The 16,815-nt window shown below is 47.6% G+C and overlaps 2 protein-coding genes across 2 annotated transcripts; one reads left to right on the top strand and one right to left on the bottom strand.

Annotated features, from left to right (window-relative positions):
• Positions 1-4: 4 nt before the first annotated feature.
• Positions 5-6,391, top strand: LRRC42 (leucine rich repeat containing 42). The gene is made up of 8 exons (XM_071436779.1): positions 5-142; positions 1,028-1,515; positions 3,398-3,529; positions 4,563-4,681; positions 5,044-5,132; positions 5,215-5,328; positions 5,481-5,565; positions 5,914-6,391. The coding sequence occupies exons 2-8, from the start codon at positions 1,043-1,045 to the stop codon at positions 6,168-6,170; spliced, it is 1,269 nt and encodes a 422-aa protein (XP_071292880.1). The 5' UTR covers positions 5-142; positions 1,028-1,042; the 3' UTR covers positions 6,171-6,391.
• A 1,538-nt stretch (positions 6,392-7,929) lies between these two features.
• On the bottom strand, positions 7,930-13,182 carry LDLRAD1 (low density lipoprotein receptor class A domain containing 1). The gene is made up of 6 exons (XM_071435597.1): positions 13,162-13,182; positions 12,722-12,836; positions 11,059-11,193; positions 10,596-10,733; positions 9,974-10,102; positions 7,930-9,274 (listed from the first exon to the last, which is right to left on the bottom strand). The coding sequence occupies exons 1-6, from the start codon at positions 13,180-13,182 to the stop codon at positions 9,129-9,131; spliced, it is 684 nt and encodes a 227-aa protein (XP_071291698.1). The 3' UTR covers positions 7,930-9,128.
• Between the last annotated feature and the right edge of the window lie 3,633 nt (positions 13,183-16,815).

A 16,815-nucleotide genomic window follows, 5' to 3' on the forward strand; every position in this document is an offset into this window, starting at 1 on the left:
CGCCGCTCCCGCCGTGCCCCGCTCCGCCCCGCCCACCGCCCGCCCCCCGCGCGGCCCCGCCCGCCGCCCGCGGGCGCTGCGGGACGGGCGGCGGGAGCGCCGAGCCCCGGCCCGGCTGACGGCGCGGCCCCTCCCGGGGCAGGTAGGTGGATGAGGGGGCATCGGGGAACGAGCGGGATTCTGGCCTCCCTGCCCGGGCGGGGACCCTGCGCCCCCTGCGCCCCCTGCCCTTATGCCCCTCCCCTGGTGCCCCTTCCCCTGGTGCCCCTTCCCCTGGCGCCTCTCGGGGCTGTGCCCGCTCACGGCGCGCTCAGCCCCGGGCATAACCCGATCCTTACACAGACCCTTCCCATCGTAGCCCCGACCCCTCTCCGGGTTGGACCCGATCCCTTCGCACCTGCCTCCCCATCCTTTCCGGTACCCCCGGCTCCCCTCGGGCAGGGCCCGGTCCTCTCCCGCCCCGCAGGACCCGATCGGCAGCCCCGCAGGCCGGGAGGTGAGAGGATCCCGTCCCTGCCCTGCCCCTCGCCATGGCAGCCCTGGGCTCTCCTGCCCCCTGGCTCTCCTGCCAGGACCCCGCTCACCAACCAGAGCCCCCCGGCACCGGCTGGGGAAGGGGCACCAGGAGATGCCCACCCTCGCAGGGAGGGAGCTTCCAGCAGGCTCCATTGCCCAGCTGCAGTCAGACATGTACCCTCCTCTTCCTCCTCCTCCTCCTGCTCCTGCCTGCAGCGGAGCCAGGCCTGGTTGTGGGGGCACTTCCCACTGAACCCCAGCATCTCTCCCGCTGCCCCTATCTCCATTCCCGGCCCGGGATCCATCCCGGGCCTCTCAGCCAGTCCGGGGTCCAGTTCCCACTCGGATGGGGTGTGTGGCAGGCAGCTGACAGCTCTGCTCCACACAGCCTGCCCTCCTTGCTACGTGGCCATGCTCAGGGCTCCAAGGGGAGCTGCCAGCTTTGGGGGCTTCCCTGGGTCATGTTTTCCTCTGTGGCTGTTGTTCACCTGTCTGTGATTTGTTTTTGCAGAGCTGGTCAAGGGGAATGTCGTACTGTCTCCATTCAGAAAGCCATTTGGATACTGGGCCAATATACGTGCGTGAAAATGGGAAGCTGCATGTGGTAAATCAGGGTGCAGGCGGCGTACAGAATGTCACTCCCAAAGCAAGACCTTTTAGTCTGTTTTCCAGAACTTTTTCAGTGGAGCTTTGCATGAACAGGGAGGATGATAGGGCAAGGAGGCAGAGGACTGATCATTTCATCTTCACGTACACCAAGGAGGGGAACCTCCGCTACTCGGCCAAGTCCCTCTTCAGCCTCGTGCTGGGTTACATTTCTGACAATGTAGATCACATTGACTCGTTGATTGGTTTCCCAGAGCAGATTGCTGAAAAGCTCTTTTCAGCAGCAGAAGCAAGACAAAAGTTCACAGAGCCAGTGACAGGACTGAGAGCTCTGCAGAAGTTCACTGAAGCCTATGGCAGTTTGGTGCTGTGCTCACTGTGCTTGCGGAACAGGTAAGTGTGTCCCCTAACAAATCTTGTCTTCTGTTAGCACACTTCAAGGTTCCCCTAAGTTAAATTAAATAAAAATACATTTTGGGCTTATAACACCACTTCATTTTAATGAAATGCCCTGAGCCTTATCTGAGTCTTGTGCTTGCTGCCTTTTGTCCCATCCCTTTCCTACAAGTGCAACTGTAGGTTTCATTTTAAGATAAAAATCATAACAGAGGCAGCAGACTACATCTATTTCAACCAACAGGGGATCTTATGTGGAGGATTAAACCTGCAACTATTTTTAACAATAATAATCGCACTTTTGTGGAAATCTGTGTGCTTAGTGCCTTCTCAGGCATTTCATGGGATGTTTCTGTAACTGCTGTTTAAAAGCTTTTCAGCACACTTAGCTGACTGTACAGATAAAATACACCCTTGCAAATTGTTTGGGCTTACTAACTATAAGCTTGCTGTCATGTCTCATTTTGGGGGCTCAGAAGAAGATACAGACTTGTGGGTAAGTTGCAGGCTCTGAAATCAGACAGGTTTTACCTTATTTTATTGTTGTTGCCACCCCTATATTGGCTGTACTTTAACAAGGTCTTGATTACAGCACTAGTTTTTCCATCTTCTCAATGCCCACATCTTTAACTGAAAGAGTCTTGCCAAGTTTAAAACTGGATTATGTTTTTAAAGCCTTGCTTCTAACTGAAGTCCTTCCCAGTAATAGAACCCTTCTCTTCCATCTCTACACTTGAAAAAGGGATGGTTTATCCAGTTTAAAATCAAAGTACTGGCATATTCATCTGAAGTGCCAAGGGTGTTCTGAGCACAGTAGGAATGCTTGAGTAGAAGTCAATTATCCTTTGTTTTATCCTTTAAACCTACTCCCTTTTTATCTCTAGCACAGATAATTTTATGGGCTTAATTTAGAAATTAAGCTACTTCTGGCATCTTTTGCTATTACAGAAAGCTGAGTTAAGTATCAAGTCTTTGAAATCCAGGAAGTGAGGCATTAAGGCATTTTCTGATGAATTTTATTTCTAAAAGAGCCCACTCTTCTCTCCAGAACCCCCCATAGCTAATAATCTCTCTCAAGAGCTGGCTTATGCTCTGACTGTATGTTGTGCTTTTTGCAGAGCCAAATTGCACAGGCAAGGGGTGTGAGGGGGGTGGTTTGATGGGTAAAATTACCCTGGGAGGATATTAAGGTCCTCTTATATGCATGGACAAAGAGGTGTTCCTGGAGGGATCAAATTAAAAATCACCCCCAGTTTATGCAGTGAAGATGCTGATCTCAGGGTGTGTCTTGCCATGGGGAATACGAGGTAAATTCAGGAGAGATCAGTGAATTTGGAGCCACAGGGACAGCAAGAGGTGACTGCAGGGAGGTGTTGAGGGCTACGTGCTCATTACTGCATACTCATGCCTGCCATTCTTCAGTGGTTTGTTCCCATCTCTGAGCCTCCTACAGAATGGCTCCAGCACAGATGTTTGCGTGGCTGCTGAGTGAATCAGAGCAAGGAACCAGCACAGCTAAAAAAAAAAAAAAAAACCACTGAGTAACTGCTGCCTAGGGTGTAGCCACAGCTCTGGCCAGTCCTGGACTTCTACCCCTAGTCAAGCATTTTATTGACACATATAAAAAATAAAATTTTGCCACTGACAAGCTGTCCTGTCCTGTTTAAAATTCCCGTTTGAGGTGGATTTTAAACCTGGATGAATGTGGGTTTGTCTATACCCTTCGTAGACACTGAGGAAGAGCAGTTTTTGAAGCTGGCTTATGATAAACTGGGATATTTTGCATTATCCTGAAATAATACTTGGGGATGTAGACACCTCCTTACATGCCTGAGCACTGAGGGCTTTTCTTCTTTTTTTTTTTTTTTTGGCTTTGCAGATACCTGGTTATCTCTGAAAAGCTTGAAGAAATTAAGTCTTTCCGGGAGCTGACGTGTTTGGATCTCTCCTACTGTAAACTTGGAGATGAACATGAGCTGCTGGAACACCTCACCAAAGAGGCCCTGTCTAGGTACCGATTCCTTGAGCTAAAAATGACACTTTCTTTCCTACCACTGAGCAGTTCAAAGAATCAGGCTGAGACTTTAAAGGGAAGTTTCACAGGCTGCCGAGTGTAAGGTTGAAGATTTTGGTTGTTCATAAAACCTGTTCTGTAGGTAAACAAAATACAGAATTTATTGTACACAGAGCACATACTGAATCCTAAAAGTACTAAAATTATACAAGACAACTTACTGTCTCATTTTTTATATCAACTTTTTATAATGTTCATGGTCTTGGTAAGAAATGCATCTTTAACATTTGGAACAGTTTTACATTTCCTACTTTTAAGGGGGAACTTTATCAGCCAAGTTTTTAACTAAACTAGTATTCTACATGAAGATTTCTGCAAGTAGGATGTTGATTATTTGGTTAGTTAACATCTCAAAACAGTAAATTTTGTAATTTTGTTTGGTACCAGAAAATGACAAGTAGATATTTTTGGAAGCATTAGGTAGGATGACTGCTAATTAAAGATATTATGTTGCTGTAAGATTTTGGTGCATTTTGCATCAAGGTTTTATCTTGAAGTGCTCTGAGGAGAGCACTTCAATTTGATGTTTTTTCCTGAGTTCTGTTAATCAGTGTTATAAGACCTCATTATTTTCTTAAAATCATTGCTTATGATCACTTATCGAATCTACGCTCTCTGTTTGCCAAGCATTTTTTCTTAGTTATGAGTGCATTTCAGTTTGGCAGCCTTGGTATAAAGAACTTCAGGGTATAAAGAAGCTTATTGTCTCTGTTGGCAAATGTTTGGCTCTAGGATCAGTTTATCACTGGAGCTGTGGGAATAGCTGCTCAAGCAGTGCTTCTGTTGAGCTAGCAGGGAAATATAAAGATATTTGTTACTCCTGCTAACCCAGGCTCCTTCCTCACTGCTTTTTACAGTGAGCCTGGAGGGCTTGGCACAGGATGACCCTTCTGACGTGGAGTTTTAGGACATTTTGCAAAACTCTCAGAAATAATGACCATAAACTCCATGTTTGTATCTCTGCTGGCAGTGTGAAGAGGCTTCTCCTGAAGGACAACTCCCTGTCAGATGCCGGCCTGCGCAGGATGACAGCGCCCGTCCGTGTGCTGAAAAAGGGGCTGGACAATCTGCTGGTGCTGGACTTGTCCTGTAAGTGCTCCATGGTCTCACAACAGAGAGAACCTGTGTCCCTTCTGATAAAGAATTTATCCTCCTTAGCACTGAAGGAATGCCATTAATTGGTTGATTGCCATGAGCCAAGTGCTCAACCGTGGATTTCACCAGCAACCTCCCAGAAGGCACAGGGCACACCTGAGGTCTCAGGCAATTGCTACTTACATAAAGATTTTTAGTAGTTTGAGAATTGGTATTGTACATATTTCTATTTTGATAATTAGAGGGGGAAGGTCAGTCTTTGTTCCAGTATTAGCTTTTGGAACAAATACTTCCTTGGTATTTTGATAATCCTTTTCCACATCATGCAACTTAATTAACTTTACTTGACCTTACAGGTAACCCTAAAATCACAGATGTGGGAATTGGATACCTTCTTTCTTTCAAGAAATTGAATTGTTTGGACATTTCTGGGACAGGTCTCAAGGTAAAAACCATCAGAAAAAGTTTACTGGACAAGTGTAATAAAAGCTCTTGCCCTCTGACAGCTTTATGTCCCTTTTTCCCAGGATGTTGATGCTGTCATAAAGCGGCTTCAAATGCAGATAGGCCTGGTTCACTCAAAAGTGCCTCTGAAAGAATTTGATCACAGTAACTGCAAAACAGAGGGATGGGCAGAGCAGGTAAGGGGGGTTAAACCCGTTTTACTCTCTAAAATTTTGCCTTATAGAATACAAAATTGCTGAATAGGAAAGAACAAGGGATGGAGTTGTTTCCAATGATAGTTCTGTAAGTTTTACAAGACACATCTGAACTGCTTCATTTGTTCTTTCAGACAGTTCTGCAGTGGGAGCAGGCAGTTTTGGAGGCCATGAAGCCCCAGGACAACCTGAGATCCAGAGTAACAGCTCTTCACTTCTGTACGTAACTGCAAGGACACCACAGAATTGATTTATTTTCTTCAGGGACTATTCTCATACTTTTTTGGGTTATAGTACAAATAGCATCTCAAGTGTGCAGTTCCAGCCCTTTGTGTAACTGCATTACAATGTACTTGAGTTTTTTCATTTGTTAAACTTCTGGATAATTCAAGTACAGCTCATATAACAACTGAGTTTTTTCCTTAATATTCTGAGTCCAAAATTTAAATGGTATTTTTTTCCTGTGCACATTTCCAAGTTGGCTTGGCCAAAACAGTTTGTACCACAAAGTTATGCATTTATGCATTTGTTTTTCCCAAAATCTAAACTTGATATTTTTGCTTGTAGATGGCAAGACACACAGAATAGAGGAAGTAGTCAAATGCACACTGGTGGAGCCAGAAACTAAAGCATCTGGAAACTTGCAGTTTTATAAAGAAAACGTTGAAAATTGCCATTTACCTTTGAAAAAGGAGGTTGCAGGCAGCCATGAATTAAAGAACAATAAAAAAAGAGCTTTGGCTGAACAAGAGAGAGAAAGGACTTCCAAACAGAAGCATCTGTGCCTCACTGTGGAGGACTGGGATTTGTTAAATACCTACTGAGTCAGAAAGAAGTGGGTCTTTTGTTTGTTGTTCTCTTGCTGATGACAGGATTTGGACATATTGAGAGGGAGTGACAAAGTACTGTTAAATCTGGTTGCTGTGACATGTCTGTGGGGTAACCTGTGCTGGGGGAGGGATAGAGACAAGAAGGTTGGTAATGCTACTGTATATTTTCAATACATAATAATTTTTTCAAATAAAGTTTTTGTTGTCATCCTTAACTAACTCTTCTGATGAAGGTGTTTTTCACCAAAAGAGCTGCTCCTATCCCTGCTGCTCTCCTGCCTCTCGAGGGGCAGGACACAAATCACTGCAGCTCATCTGAAATGAAGCTGCACTGGGCTTGTCAGTGCCATGGGATGTTTACAGTGCTGCTAGAACAGAAACCTCAGCCTGAAAGCACCAGGCTGTGCTGATGGGGCTGTGCAGAGGGAGGGAGCACAAAGGATGAGCACAGACCCCTGGGAAGGGAGGCAGAGGCAGTAACACCTCAGCAACAGCCATTGCAGAAGCACAAAGTGGAACACAAGTCCCTTTTCTTTCTCATTTTAGCCCAGGAAATGAGAGCTGGAATGAGGCTACTGTAGAGATTATGCTCTGGAGTTGTAATTTGTTCTCTCTGACAAGAAAATTCACTGCGTTTGAGATCATCCTGTGATTTAAAGCCCATTTTCAGTGTGCCTGCAATACACTAACTGTGCTTCTCCATCTGACAACACTGAGGGGCATTTATAATTCAAATATTAATTATGCAGATCAGCTGTAAATCACCTGGACACTGAGACCTGTTCTGTGTTGGTCTGTGCAGCTATAATGCTGCAGGTAACTGTTAAACACTGAATTCCTGCCCTGAGTGTTTCCATCACAACTGGCTGAGGAGCACAGTGCTCATCATTGTCCTCTTAGGCCTCATGAGGCCAAGGATTTTCTCCAGGTTTCCCCTGCTAGTGCTTCTTCCTTTTACACTGTTGTCTACCATAATTCATCTCCAAGAAAAAGCAGCACATCCTTGGAAACCATGAAGAGGCCAAGAAAATGAACTTCAGCTCAGAAATGCATAAAGAACAAAACCCCTTTGTCTTTTCCTTACTGTTGATTTTTTTCTCAAAAAAGGACTACACACAAACAAAACAGGCATACTTGCATTCAAATCCTAATTTCTTTTCCCAGAAACTCAAGGCTATTAATACCTTCCCCTGACAACTACATCAGCTCTCTGCTGAGACAAATTATGGCACAAATTGTGATTCAAAACAGTGGCTCAGTGGGGAGGAAGATGTGCAATCTTCCCCCTCAAGCTGTCTCTGGTGCAATTGCCACCATGGAATTTTTGGCCACCCCTTCCACCACTGATACGCTGATCTGACCATGGAGAGATGCACATTTTTTTACCAATCCTAATTTTACCAAACCCATTACCTGGGCCCTGTGCATGAGGCTTCCTATATATTTTTTTAACAGCTGATTAGTTCAATCCTTACTGCACTGGGATGACATTTTACAGGCACAGAGAAAACAAGTTGTGCACCCTGGCCAGGCCTGGAGAGAGACAGGTGAGTAAAAGCAGCTTTAACATTCCCCCATGCAGAGTTTTGCCATCTCATTCCAGGCAGAGTGTGAGTCACAATACTGTAAAGATATTTATAAAAAGATCTCTCAGATTTCCAGCTGTATCCCAGTGACAAATTAGAAGCAACATTCACCATTGATCTGAGTTACAGTGACAGGCAGAGCTGCAGATCACAGGACTGAGAAGAAATGAGGGAACAGGGGTTTATTTTTAAATATCTATGACCTGAGGTGGCAGTGGGAAGATCACCTCATGGGGTTTTTCGGGCCTAGAAAAGTAAGAGTACTCACTGTAAATGTGGGGTTTTCCTCAATATTTTAGACACAGATGAGATTTTCAGAGGAGCAGAGAAAACCTCATCTTTCTTAAAGCTCAGTGTCGTGTCCACACCTATATCCTGAGGACTGCTTGGAAGGCTTGGCTGCCCTGCTGGCAGAGGAACAAAACAAGCAGCAAACAGATCCAGTGTCATCCCACACCACCCTGGGAGCAGCACTCGATTTTCTGCTGCTCTCTGCTCCAAGGCTGAGACTTCCTTTTCCTCCTTTCTTTGCCAGCCTCAGTGAGACCCATCCCAGCTCCATGGCTGTTCTCAGCCTGCTGCTGCTGCAAAACTGCACAGCCCTCAGTGAAGAGCAGTTATTTATTTATGCTGGTTCCCTGCCCTGGCTGTCAGGGACAGCTACTCTGTCACAGGGACATGATTTATCCCCCCCAAACCTTAAAACTTCTCCAGTTTTCCATGCAATTTCACTCTGTGTTGGCCTTTATGGTTTGAGAAGAGAGCGGGAGGTGGCCTGAGCAGCAGCTCCCCACAGTGTCACTCCCAGCACAGCATTCCCAAGGAAGCGTCCCAGGAGCATCAGCACAGAGCCCTCAAAGTCACTGCTGAAAGTACCTGCAGATGAGTTCTGAACACAAACAGAAGAAGCAGTGAAGATCAGGACTGTGAAGGTGTGTTCACCTCACCCCACTCAGCTCCTGCTGCTCTCAGTGTGGTGGCCTGCTGAGGCCCCGGGCTGTCCAGAGAGGAGGAAGCCCTGGCCCAGGGCTGTGCCAGCCATGGCTGGTGAAGCCTCTCCAGCCCAGCATCGAGTCAGTGCTGCCCATGAAGGAAATGTCACCTTGACATGGCTCAGCCTCCTGGCAGCTGTCCCACAGCCAGCGTCCAGCCGAGGGCTGCCACAGGCCCTGCTCACTGTCACTGTGCTGTGAGGGGGATTTGTCGCTGTCACTGCGCTGTGAGGGGGATTTGTCGCTGTCACTGCGCTGTGAGGGGGATTTGCTCGGGCCGCAGCTTCCCAAGCAGGCGGCAGGGCAGGAGCCGAGGCTCCAGGGTGAGGTGTGGGAAGCACCCTGCTGTCCCCAGCAGGGATGGGCACCAGGATTCAGGCTGGGCAGAGGAACTCGTCGGACCAGCCCAGGCAGTGCTGGATGCCATCCCGGCACAGCCTCCGGGGGATGCAGGAGCAGAACTCGAAGTGCACGGGGCTGCAGCTCCACCACTCCTGCCCACACGGGGGACAGGCAGCCGCTGAAAGGACAGAAAAGAGGGAATTGAAATGCTTCTGCTGCACTGACCCCCTCCCTCCTCCCTTCCATGGGTAAAATCCTTTCATCCCCCCTGCAGAAAAGCTGCTGGTGACAACCCTGTGACTGTGAGCCCACCAAAGCGGACACTGGCTTGGTGCTGTCACAACCAGGGTGTGACATTGCAGTGACCTTCATGGCAGAGAGGCCATCCTGAGGAGAACAACTAACTGTAATTTCCCCCCCCCCTTTTTTTTTTTTGTCCAAAACCATGGAGGTGACTTAGGAACAAATCTGCTGCTCGTTTTAGCAAGACTCAGCTCCTGCACAGCTTGGAGATCAACCCATCTGCTGACCAGCTACCAAAAGCCAGTTTGAATGGTAACTACTAACAGCCATACATGCTGATGAAACTGCTCCACATCAGCAAGCCACAGTGGAAGAGCAATTTTTGGGACTGGGAGCAAAGCATAGATCCTTTCCTCTCTCAGGTGCCACCAGGCTTTGACACAGAAGCCTCAGCAGCCAGGGGGACTGAGCCTGCATGGCTCACCCTCACACCTCACCCCAGCTATTTTGTGTTTCAGTGGTGGGTGCCAGCCTGCAGGCATTTCCAGCAGCATCCACAAGCACCACACCTGTGGAAGCTGCTGCAATCCATCAGCAGAAAGACAGGCGCCAGCAGACAGACAGACTGACTTACAGCTCCAGGACTCGTCAGAGCAGTCCCCGCAGTCGTTCATCCCATTACACCTCTGGTCAGCATAAACCCAGGATCTGGGGTTGCTGCAGTAGAAAACCAGGTACCCTGGGAGGCTGTGGGGCAAGTCACCTGCAGAGGCACACACAGAGGACATGCTAAACACCCCAGGCACAGACACACTGGCTAAAACAGGGATGGCAGGCACCAAAGGCTGCTGCCAGGACACTTCCCCTGCAGTATCAAACAAACATCAACAAATGGGGAAGCTCTGTGGTGGGACACAGGAAGTCTGCCCCAGGTTTCTGTTTTATTTAGTTTTTTCCCCAGGGTGACTGAACAATAAATTGCCCATGTAGGCATACAGCTTCACTGATGGAGGAAAGCTACAACATGGTTAAAAAAAAATCCTAGGAAGATCAGATGAGCTTGGAGTCTTTAATTCCTGTCATTCCTGCCAGGTTTTGGGCAGTGCCATCTCTCAGCATCTGCCCCACAAAGGCTCTACCAGGCCCATATCCTCCTGTAGGCAGGCAGAAGCACAGAGCAGGGTTAGAAGGACCCTGGCTGCTGTCTCACAACTGGAAGACCAGTGCAGGGGGGATGCTCACAACAAAACCCTCACCACAGAGCTGCTCCTGCTCATCCTCTCCGTTTCTGCAGTTGCTGACTCTGTCACAGACCCAGCTGGCTGGGACACAAGTCACTCTGTCGTCACACAAGAAGCCTGTCCTGTTATTAGGGGCTGTGCAGAGGCGGTTCTCTGTGAGAAAAGCAAGAAAACCTTTATTTTCCAGCATTTTTGTGATATGAGGAATAGATCAAGGGGAGTAAAGGGGAGTTTCTGAAATTAATTTTTTGTTCTGGAAATAACCAGGGGCCAGGATTAATTTCTGGTAGGTCCATGACAGAATCTGAAAACCAGACCAGTAGTCTTAAGTATAACAGTGCTACCCAGAGTTATCCCAGCCCTGTGGAGCAGGGAATGCCTGGTGGCCATTTGGGCTGAGCAAAGCTGGTACAGCTGTGCTCATGCAGCACCATTTCTACCTCCCTTACCAACAAAACAACCCCTCTGGGGACACAACCTGGTGCCCGTGGCAGGAGTGCCAGGGCTGCCACCGCCGAGGCCACGGCGGCTGCGAGGACGAGCAGAGCCAGGGCAGAGATGCAGAGGTGCCTCTGTGTGCAGCCAGGACGGGCACCACAGGGATGGCAGCAGCCTGGGGGAGGCAAGAGAGACAGTGAGGGAGTGAGGAAGGGTCTGGGGTGTTTCAGAAGGGAACAGTGCAGGGACACGAGGCTGGCGTTTTGGGGTCTCTGCATGGGGGCTGCTGGGGGTTAGGGGTTGATAGTTGAGTTTAAAGAGCCAAACTCCACCATTAAACACCTCCTCAAGGGGAATTTTGCTGCTTGCAGTGTGGAAGAACTTGTGCTGCTGCTACAGAGCACTGGGGTGGAATGGCACAAGCCCCATGTCTCCATGGAGCTCTCCTGTGGGCTCAGATGCGGGGGGATGAAGGCCAAACCCCTGTGGGACAGCAGTGACACTGAAACACAGGGCAGGCTGGTGTCAGGCTGGGAAGGTGCCCTCCCAGAGCCCATAACAAAACTCCCCACGAGGTAAGATTTCATTTGACAGCACTTCAGGCTTTCTGCCCCAGCCAGGACTCCCACTTCCATGGAATGAGGCTGGACTATCAGCACAGAATGGTGAGAATGAACTGAAGAGCTGCCCTTTCCCTCCCTAACAACATCTCCAGGGCACAGCAACCTTCCAGGGACTCCAGCTATCAGAAAGTCAGAGTCATAAATCAAACCAACTGCAGAAGCTAAAGGCCAAACCCTCAATCACTGCAAGACAATGGCAGCACAGGGAAAGCCATGCCAGGTACCCACCCTCACCTCAGCAACCTGCACCTGCAGCTCTGCCTCTAAACCAACAGGGTATTTCCCTCCATTCCTTCATATTCCCAGACCAATAGAAAAAAATATCAGTGTGGTCATCTCAGAAACAAGTAACCAGTCACTTAAGGCAATCCTGCCTGTGTAATTGATTTTGGTATATCTGAACTTAAAAATTCTAATTTCTAATAATCTTTAATTAGAATTTTAAAAGCTTTCAGGAACTTAAAGAACTTTTAATCTGTCTTAGTTGTGCTTTGTGTTTACTTAGTTGTTTTAGTGTTCAAACTCAAGGGGAGGGACAGCAAAAGGATCCTGATTCCAGCAAGCTCCCCCTCTGTCACGTTCAAGCAGGAGCCAAACACAGAAGATTTCAGCTCAGAAGAGAAATGGTGAATTACAGCATGTCTGTGTCCACAAAACACTTCTGACTACAAAGCACAACAAACAGACTTGAGTAGAAAATAATAGTGGTGATAAAATGTTGCAAGCTGAACGACAGGCATGCTATTTGGTTCTCTTTGATCCCACCTCATCCTTCAGAGTATGGACAAAATTTGCTGAAGTTTGGCTATTAAGATATAGGGAAAGGCCACAGCAAGCTCATTGTGAGCCTTTCTGTGACAGACAAGGATCACCTATCATACAACTGTACATATGACTGCCAGCTCCAGGCCAACACAGAACAGCTGGAGTTTATTAATTTTATAGTCTGGACATTTCCCAACACAGAAAAGAGGGAAAGTCAGTCCAAACACACCATAAATAGTGGTTGTATTTTATAGTATATTGATAGTTTCCATTGATTTATACTTTAATAATATAACTCTGCATTTTATTCATTACCTCTTTTTCCAGAGAAGGACTCTGTTGAACCAAAAGTAGCTACATCACCGTTTATCTGGAAGGAAAGGGATAAAAGGCATTTACAGAATCCCACAGCCACACAAACTTTACCTTTCTAGTTCTCACATCTTACCCAGCAATACCTCATGTACTCCATTATTGTTACATACAAGCAAAATTGCCTCGGTGCAAACATGACCCACCTTTAATTCCCAAAACAATCAATCATATCCCTTTTTAAACCTTAATTAACCATTTGTAAAACAAACACCAACCAAGCTCAGCACTTTATATCAACTCTTTTCTTTTGTATCAAGGTACGTAGAAACAGCTCAAAATCTCAGAGAAAGCAGTGATAAAGAGGTCAGGCAGACAGCACAGGCAAGAACACGTGCACTTCAGGTAACAGCTGTATGTAGGATTTTTCTGAAGAATTGTACCTGGGGATGAGTTTTGTTCATGCTTCCCAGAGCTCCAGGGACCACAGGGAGTTCTCTGCACCTGAGCACAAGTGAAGTTACCAGGATACAAACCCAACAGAGGCAGGAGAGCAAGGAGAGCACCTCACAGGCAGGAGGGACTGGCAGGGCAGTGCTGAGCCTCTGCTCCAGCCCCCAGTGGAAGCCAACAACAAACTCTCTCATTCTTATGTCTCAAACATGGTTTCGCAACAGGGCGTTAGACAGCTCAGAGTAAACAGAGATTTAGGGACCTGAAGCCCTGCTGCCAGGTTGGAAGACAAGCACTCACCTCTAGCTCATGCTGTCTGCATTTGTCCCTGTGCTGGTCATGGAAAACCCCTTCACAGTGAGAACTTGAAATGAAAGTCTCATCTTCATGAAAGTCTCCTGTCTCCACACCTCCTTCCCAAGACAGAGCTGTCCCACTGCCCTTGTGGCAGCACCAGCCCAGGCTCCTGCCAGATGATGAGATCTCAGGAGAGCTGTGCAGGGTACAACCATCTGGAACAGCTTCCTTGCTTGGGCAATGAGCACAGGCACAGGAAATCCTCCAGGGTCCTTTTATACTTGAGTGCTTGAATTTCCAGGCCCGCAGGAAGGCTTAGCAGCTCAGCCTGCAGCAAACATGAACTTACAAATACATTGGAACCTTCTAAACTGGCTGCAGGTCTCGGCACAGCTCCCACAGAGAGGAGTTTTACAGCTTCAAGGATGAAATCTCATGAGCAGGCAGCTTTTCCGTGAGAGTAGTGAGGAGAAAAATCATAAAGTTTTTGAGGAGCCTGGGTTCTTGCAAGAGGGTCCAAAGGACTCAAGTGCTTGCAAATTGCTGCCACCCCACAGGCCATGACTCCTCCCCAAGCAGGACAGTCTCACCAGGGCTGTGGAAGGGAGGCTGGCAGCCAGATTGTCTCTGAGCTGGCATTGCCTTGGGCTGACTCAAAGCACCACATAATGCCTGACATGGAGGGACAACCACAGATCCAACTTCCCTCTCCACCCCCACACCTAACCCACCCCAATTATATTGAATTAATGGCCTCATGGCCAGCCCTGTCCTCACAGACCAGCCAGAATTAAACACAGCCTTGTAGGAGCTCCTCCTTCAGTACAGCAGCACCCATTTGTCCAAAACAGAAGCTTTTCACAGGAATACATCACTACTAAGGGTGGTGGTAGAAAACTTTCCTGTTTCAAGAAGGATCTTGGGTGAAAACATCCCATGCCAAGTAGCAAACAGTCTGCAAGTCTGGGCAGCTGCTGCAATGTGGAAAAATGTCAGACTAAGCAGATCTTAAATTCTGGATCTCTTGCTCTTTAAAGAGGAAGTCTCAGTTTCTAATCAGACTTGATACAGGACTATTTTGAGTCTTCCTAAAGCTTATTATGGGAGTTTGCTAAGAACCCTGTATAAGAGCCAGGTAAAGCAGGCCAGCTGTGCATACCCTGCAAAACAATCTACAGTGAAGAGTTTAAAATGTGGAGTCAACCCACCCTTGGGGACAAATGTCTGTAAGAGATGTGTAGAGAAGGACAACAGAGCTGGGGAAGGCTCTGGAGCACAAGAGTGATGAGAAACACCTGAGGGAGCTGGGGTGGGGGCCTCAGCCTGGAGAAAAGGAAGCTCAGAGGGAGCTTCTCACCCTCTGTAACTCCCTGAAAAGAGGTTGGAGCCAGGGGGGGTCAGGCTCTTCTCCTCCCAATTAACAAGCAACAGGACAAGAGGAAACAGCCTCAAATTGCACCAGAGGAGGCTTAGATTGGATAGCAGAAAAAAAAATTATTCACTGGAAGAATTGTAGAATTGTCAGGCATTGGATCAGGCTGCCCAGGGCAGTGGTGGAGTAGCTACCCCTAAAGCCATGTGCGTGTGGCACTTGGGGACATGGGTTACTGGTGGCATTGGCAGTACTGGGGAAATGGTTGGACTCGTTCTTGGAGGTCTTTTCCAAGCTAAAAAATTTGATGATTCTACAACCTGACATCTAGCACCATCTGTTTCCTGCTCCAGGATTATCAAGCTCAGCTGTAGCCAACCAGGCAGTTGGATTTCAGAGCAGTTACCCCACATCAAAGGCTGCTTAGAGTTCAGAAGAATGAGTTCATGACAGCGATGTAAGAAAGATAAGGAAGCTCTTCTGAAGTATAATAAATAATTTTTAAAAATTGACAAAGATCAGAAAAGCTGAAGAGGCAACAAATATCAGTGTATCCAGTGTGATAGAAGGTTATTGTTAATTCTAGCACCTAAAACCCCCCAGTTTCCCCCAAATGTACCTGGGCTATTTCTGCCAGCAGTGAATTGCACACACTTAAAAGGGTCACCTCATTTGTGTCCAGATGATTCCATTCTAAACCTGATACAGGTTCAGTTGAACACGTGCCTGAAGAGAATATAAAATGCTTTCCTCCTGCAATTTCAGTAATTTAAGGCCCTTCATTTAAACAGTGGTTTTGAGCAGAGATCAAACCCAAATTGCAGCCTCTGAAAATGGAGATGTCAGTAAGTCAAACATTTAACAAAAAATGAATAGGAAATGACATTTTGCAAAGCCAAATGCCAAGGCAGCTTAAAGAGTCGATTTAGATTAGAAATCTTGAGAAACAGTTCAATTACTTGCTATTATCTGATTTTACTGAGGGAAGATCTTTTGACAAGTTTACAAGTACAACACTCACCAAATTCCTCAGGCTCTGGCTGGCTCTGGATACAGCAGTCCCAAGTGCCAGAGTGCCACAGGCACAGAGCTCTCTGTGACCCAAGAGCACATTGCTGAATCACTGGCTGCACTGCACAGATCACTCAGCTGAAATGTCATTAAACAGCAAACAAAAGACAAAACACCCAATGAAAGCACAAGTTGTTTGCTTAACTCGAGCCCAGGGCTGTAAGCAATGGAGTTTTGAAGAGAAAGTTTTGTGAAATCAAGTCATCAGCCTAACAGAGGTTTTACTGTCCACGCTGGAACAGGCAAAGAGCCACGTGTGCACAGAGCTGCTCCCTCTGCAACCACGTGTAATGGTAAAGGAAAACATTTAAACAGACTTGCAAACATTTCCATAAGCTATTCAGTTAGGAAAACGGGGATTGCTGCAGTCTCTTCTGGAAACCCCAACCAGCACAGTGCTAAGATGGGCATTAATCCCTGAAGTAAAGGCAGCAGTGGCAGCGGTTGCTGAGCAGGGTTGCACAGATCACACTGAGCTCTGGATCCCCAGCAGAGCGGGGCTGTGCTGGGCTCCGCCTGCACCGGCAGAAATGCGGCTGCAGCATCACTGACACAGGCAGCTCCTGTGCCTGCAGTGTCCCCAAACACCACCCTGTCCCCTCTCACTGCAAGGCCCCTGCAGTGACACCGACACAGAGGGCAAGGCTGCTGGCACCCAAAGCTCTGGGCTGTCCCACTGAAGAGCTCAGCATCAAGAGGTACCTGGAATTTAAGAGCTGAGATTGCAGCTCCTGCAGGCTGATAGAAACCTGCTGAAAACAAACATCCTCAATGATCTGAAACGGGGCTGGGCTCTGCACATTCCTGCCTGATGGCCCCTGAAAGGCTCCATCGGCTGCACTCACACAAGCACCTGCTCACAGACAAGTTGGGAACGATTTAAGGGCCAGGTTTAAATGGGGGA

Source organism: Agelaius tricolor, unplaced genomic scaffold (assembly GCF_023055355.1).
Source record: "Agelaius tricolor isolate 1412-34295 unplaced genomic scaffold, bAgeTri1.0.p SCAF_11, whole genome shotgun sequence".
NCBI lineage: Eukaryota > Metazoa > Chordata > Aves > Passeriformes > Icteridae > Agelaius > Agelaius tricolor.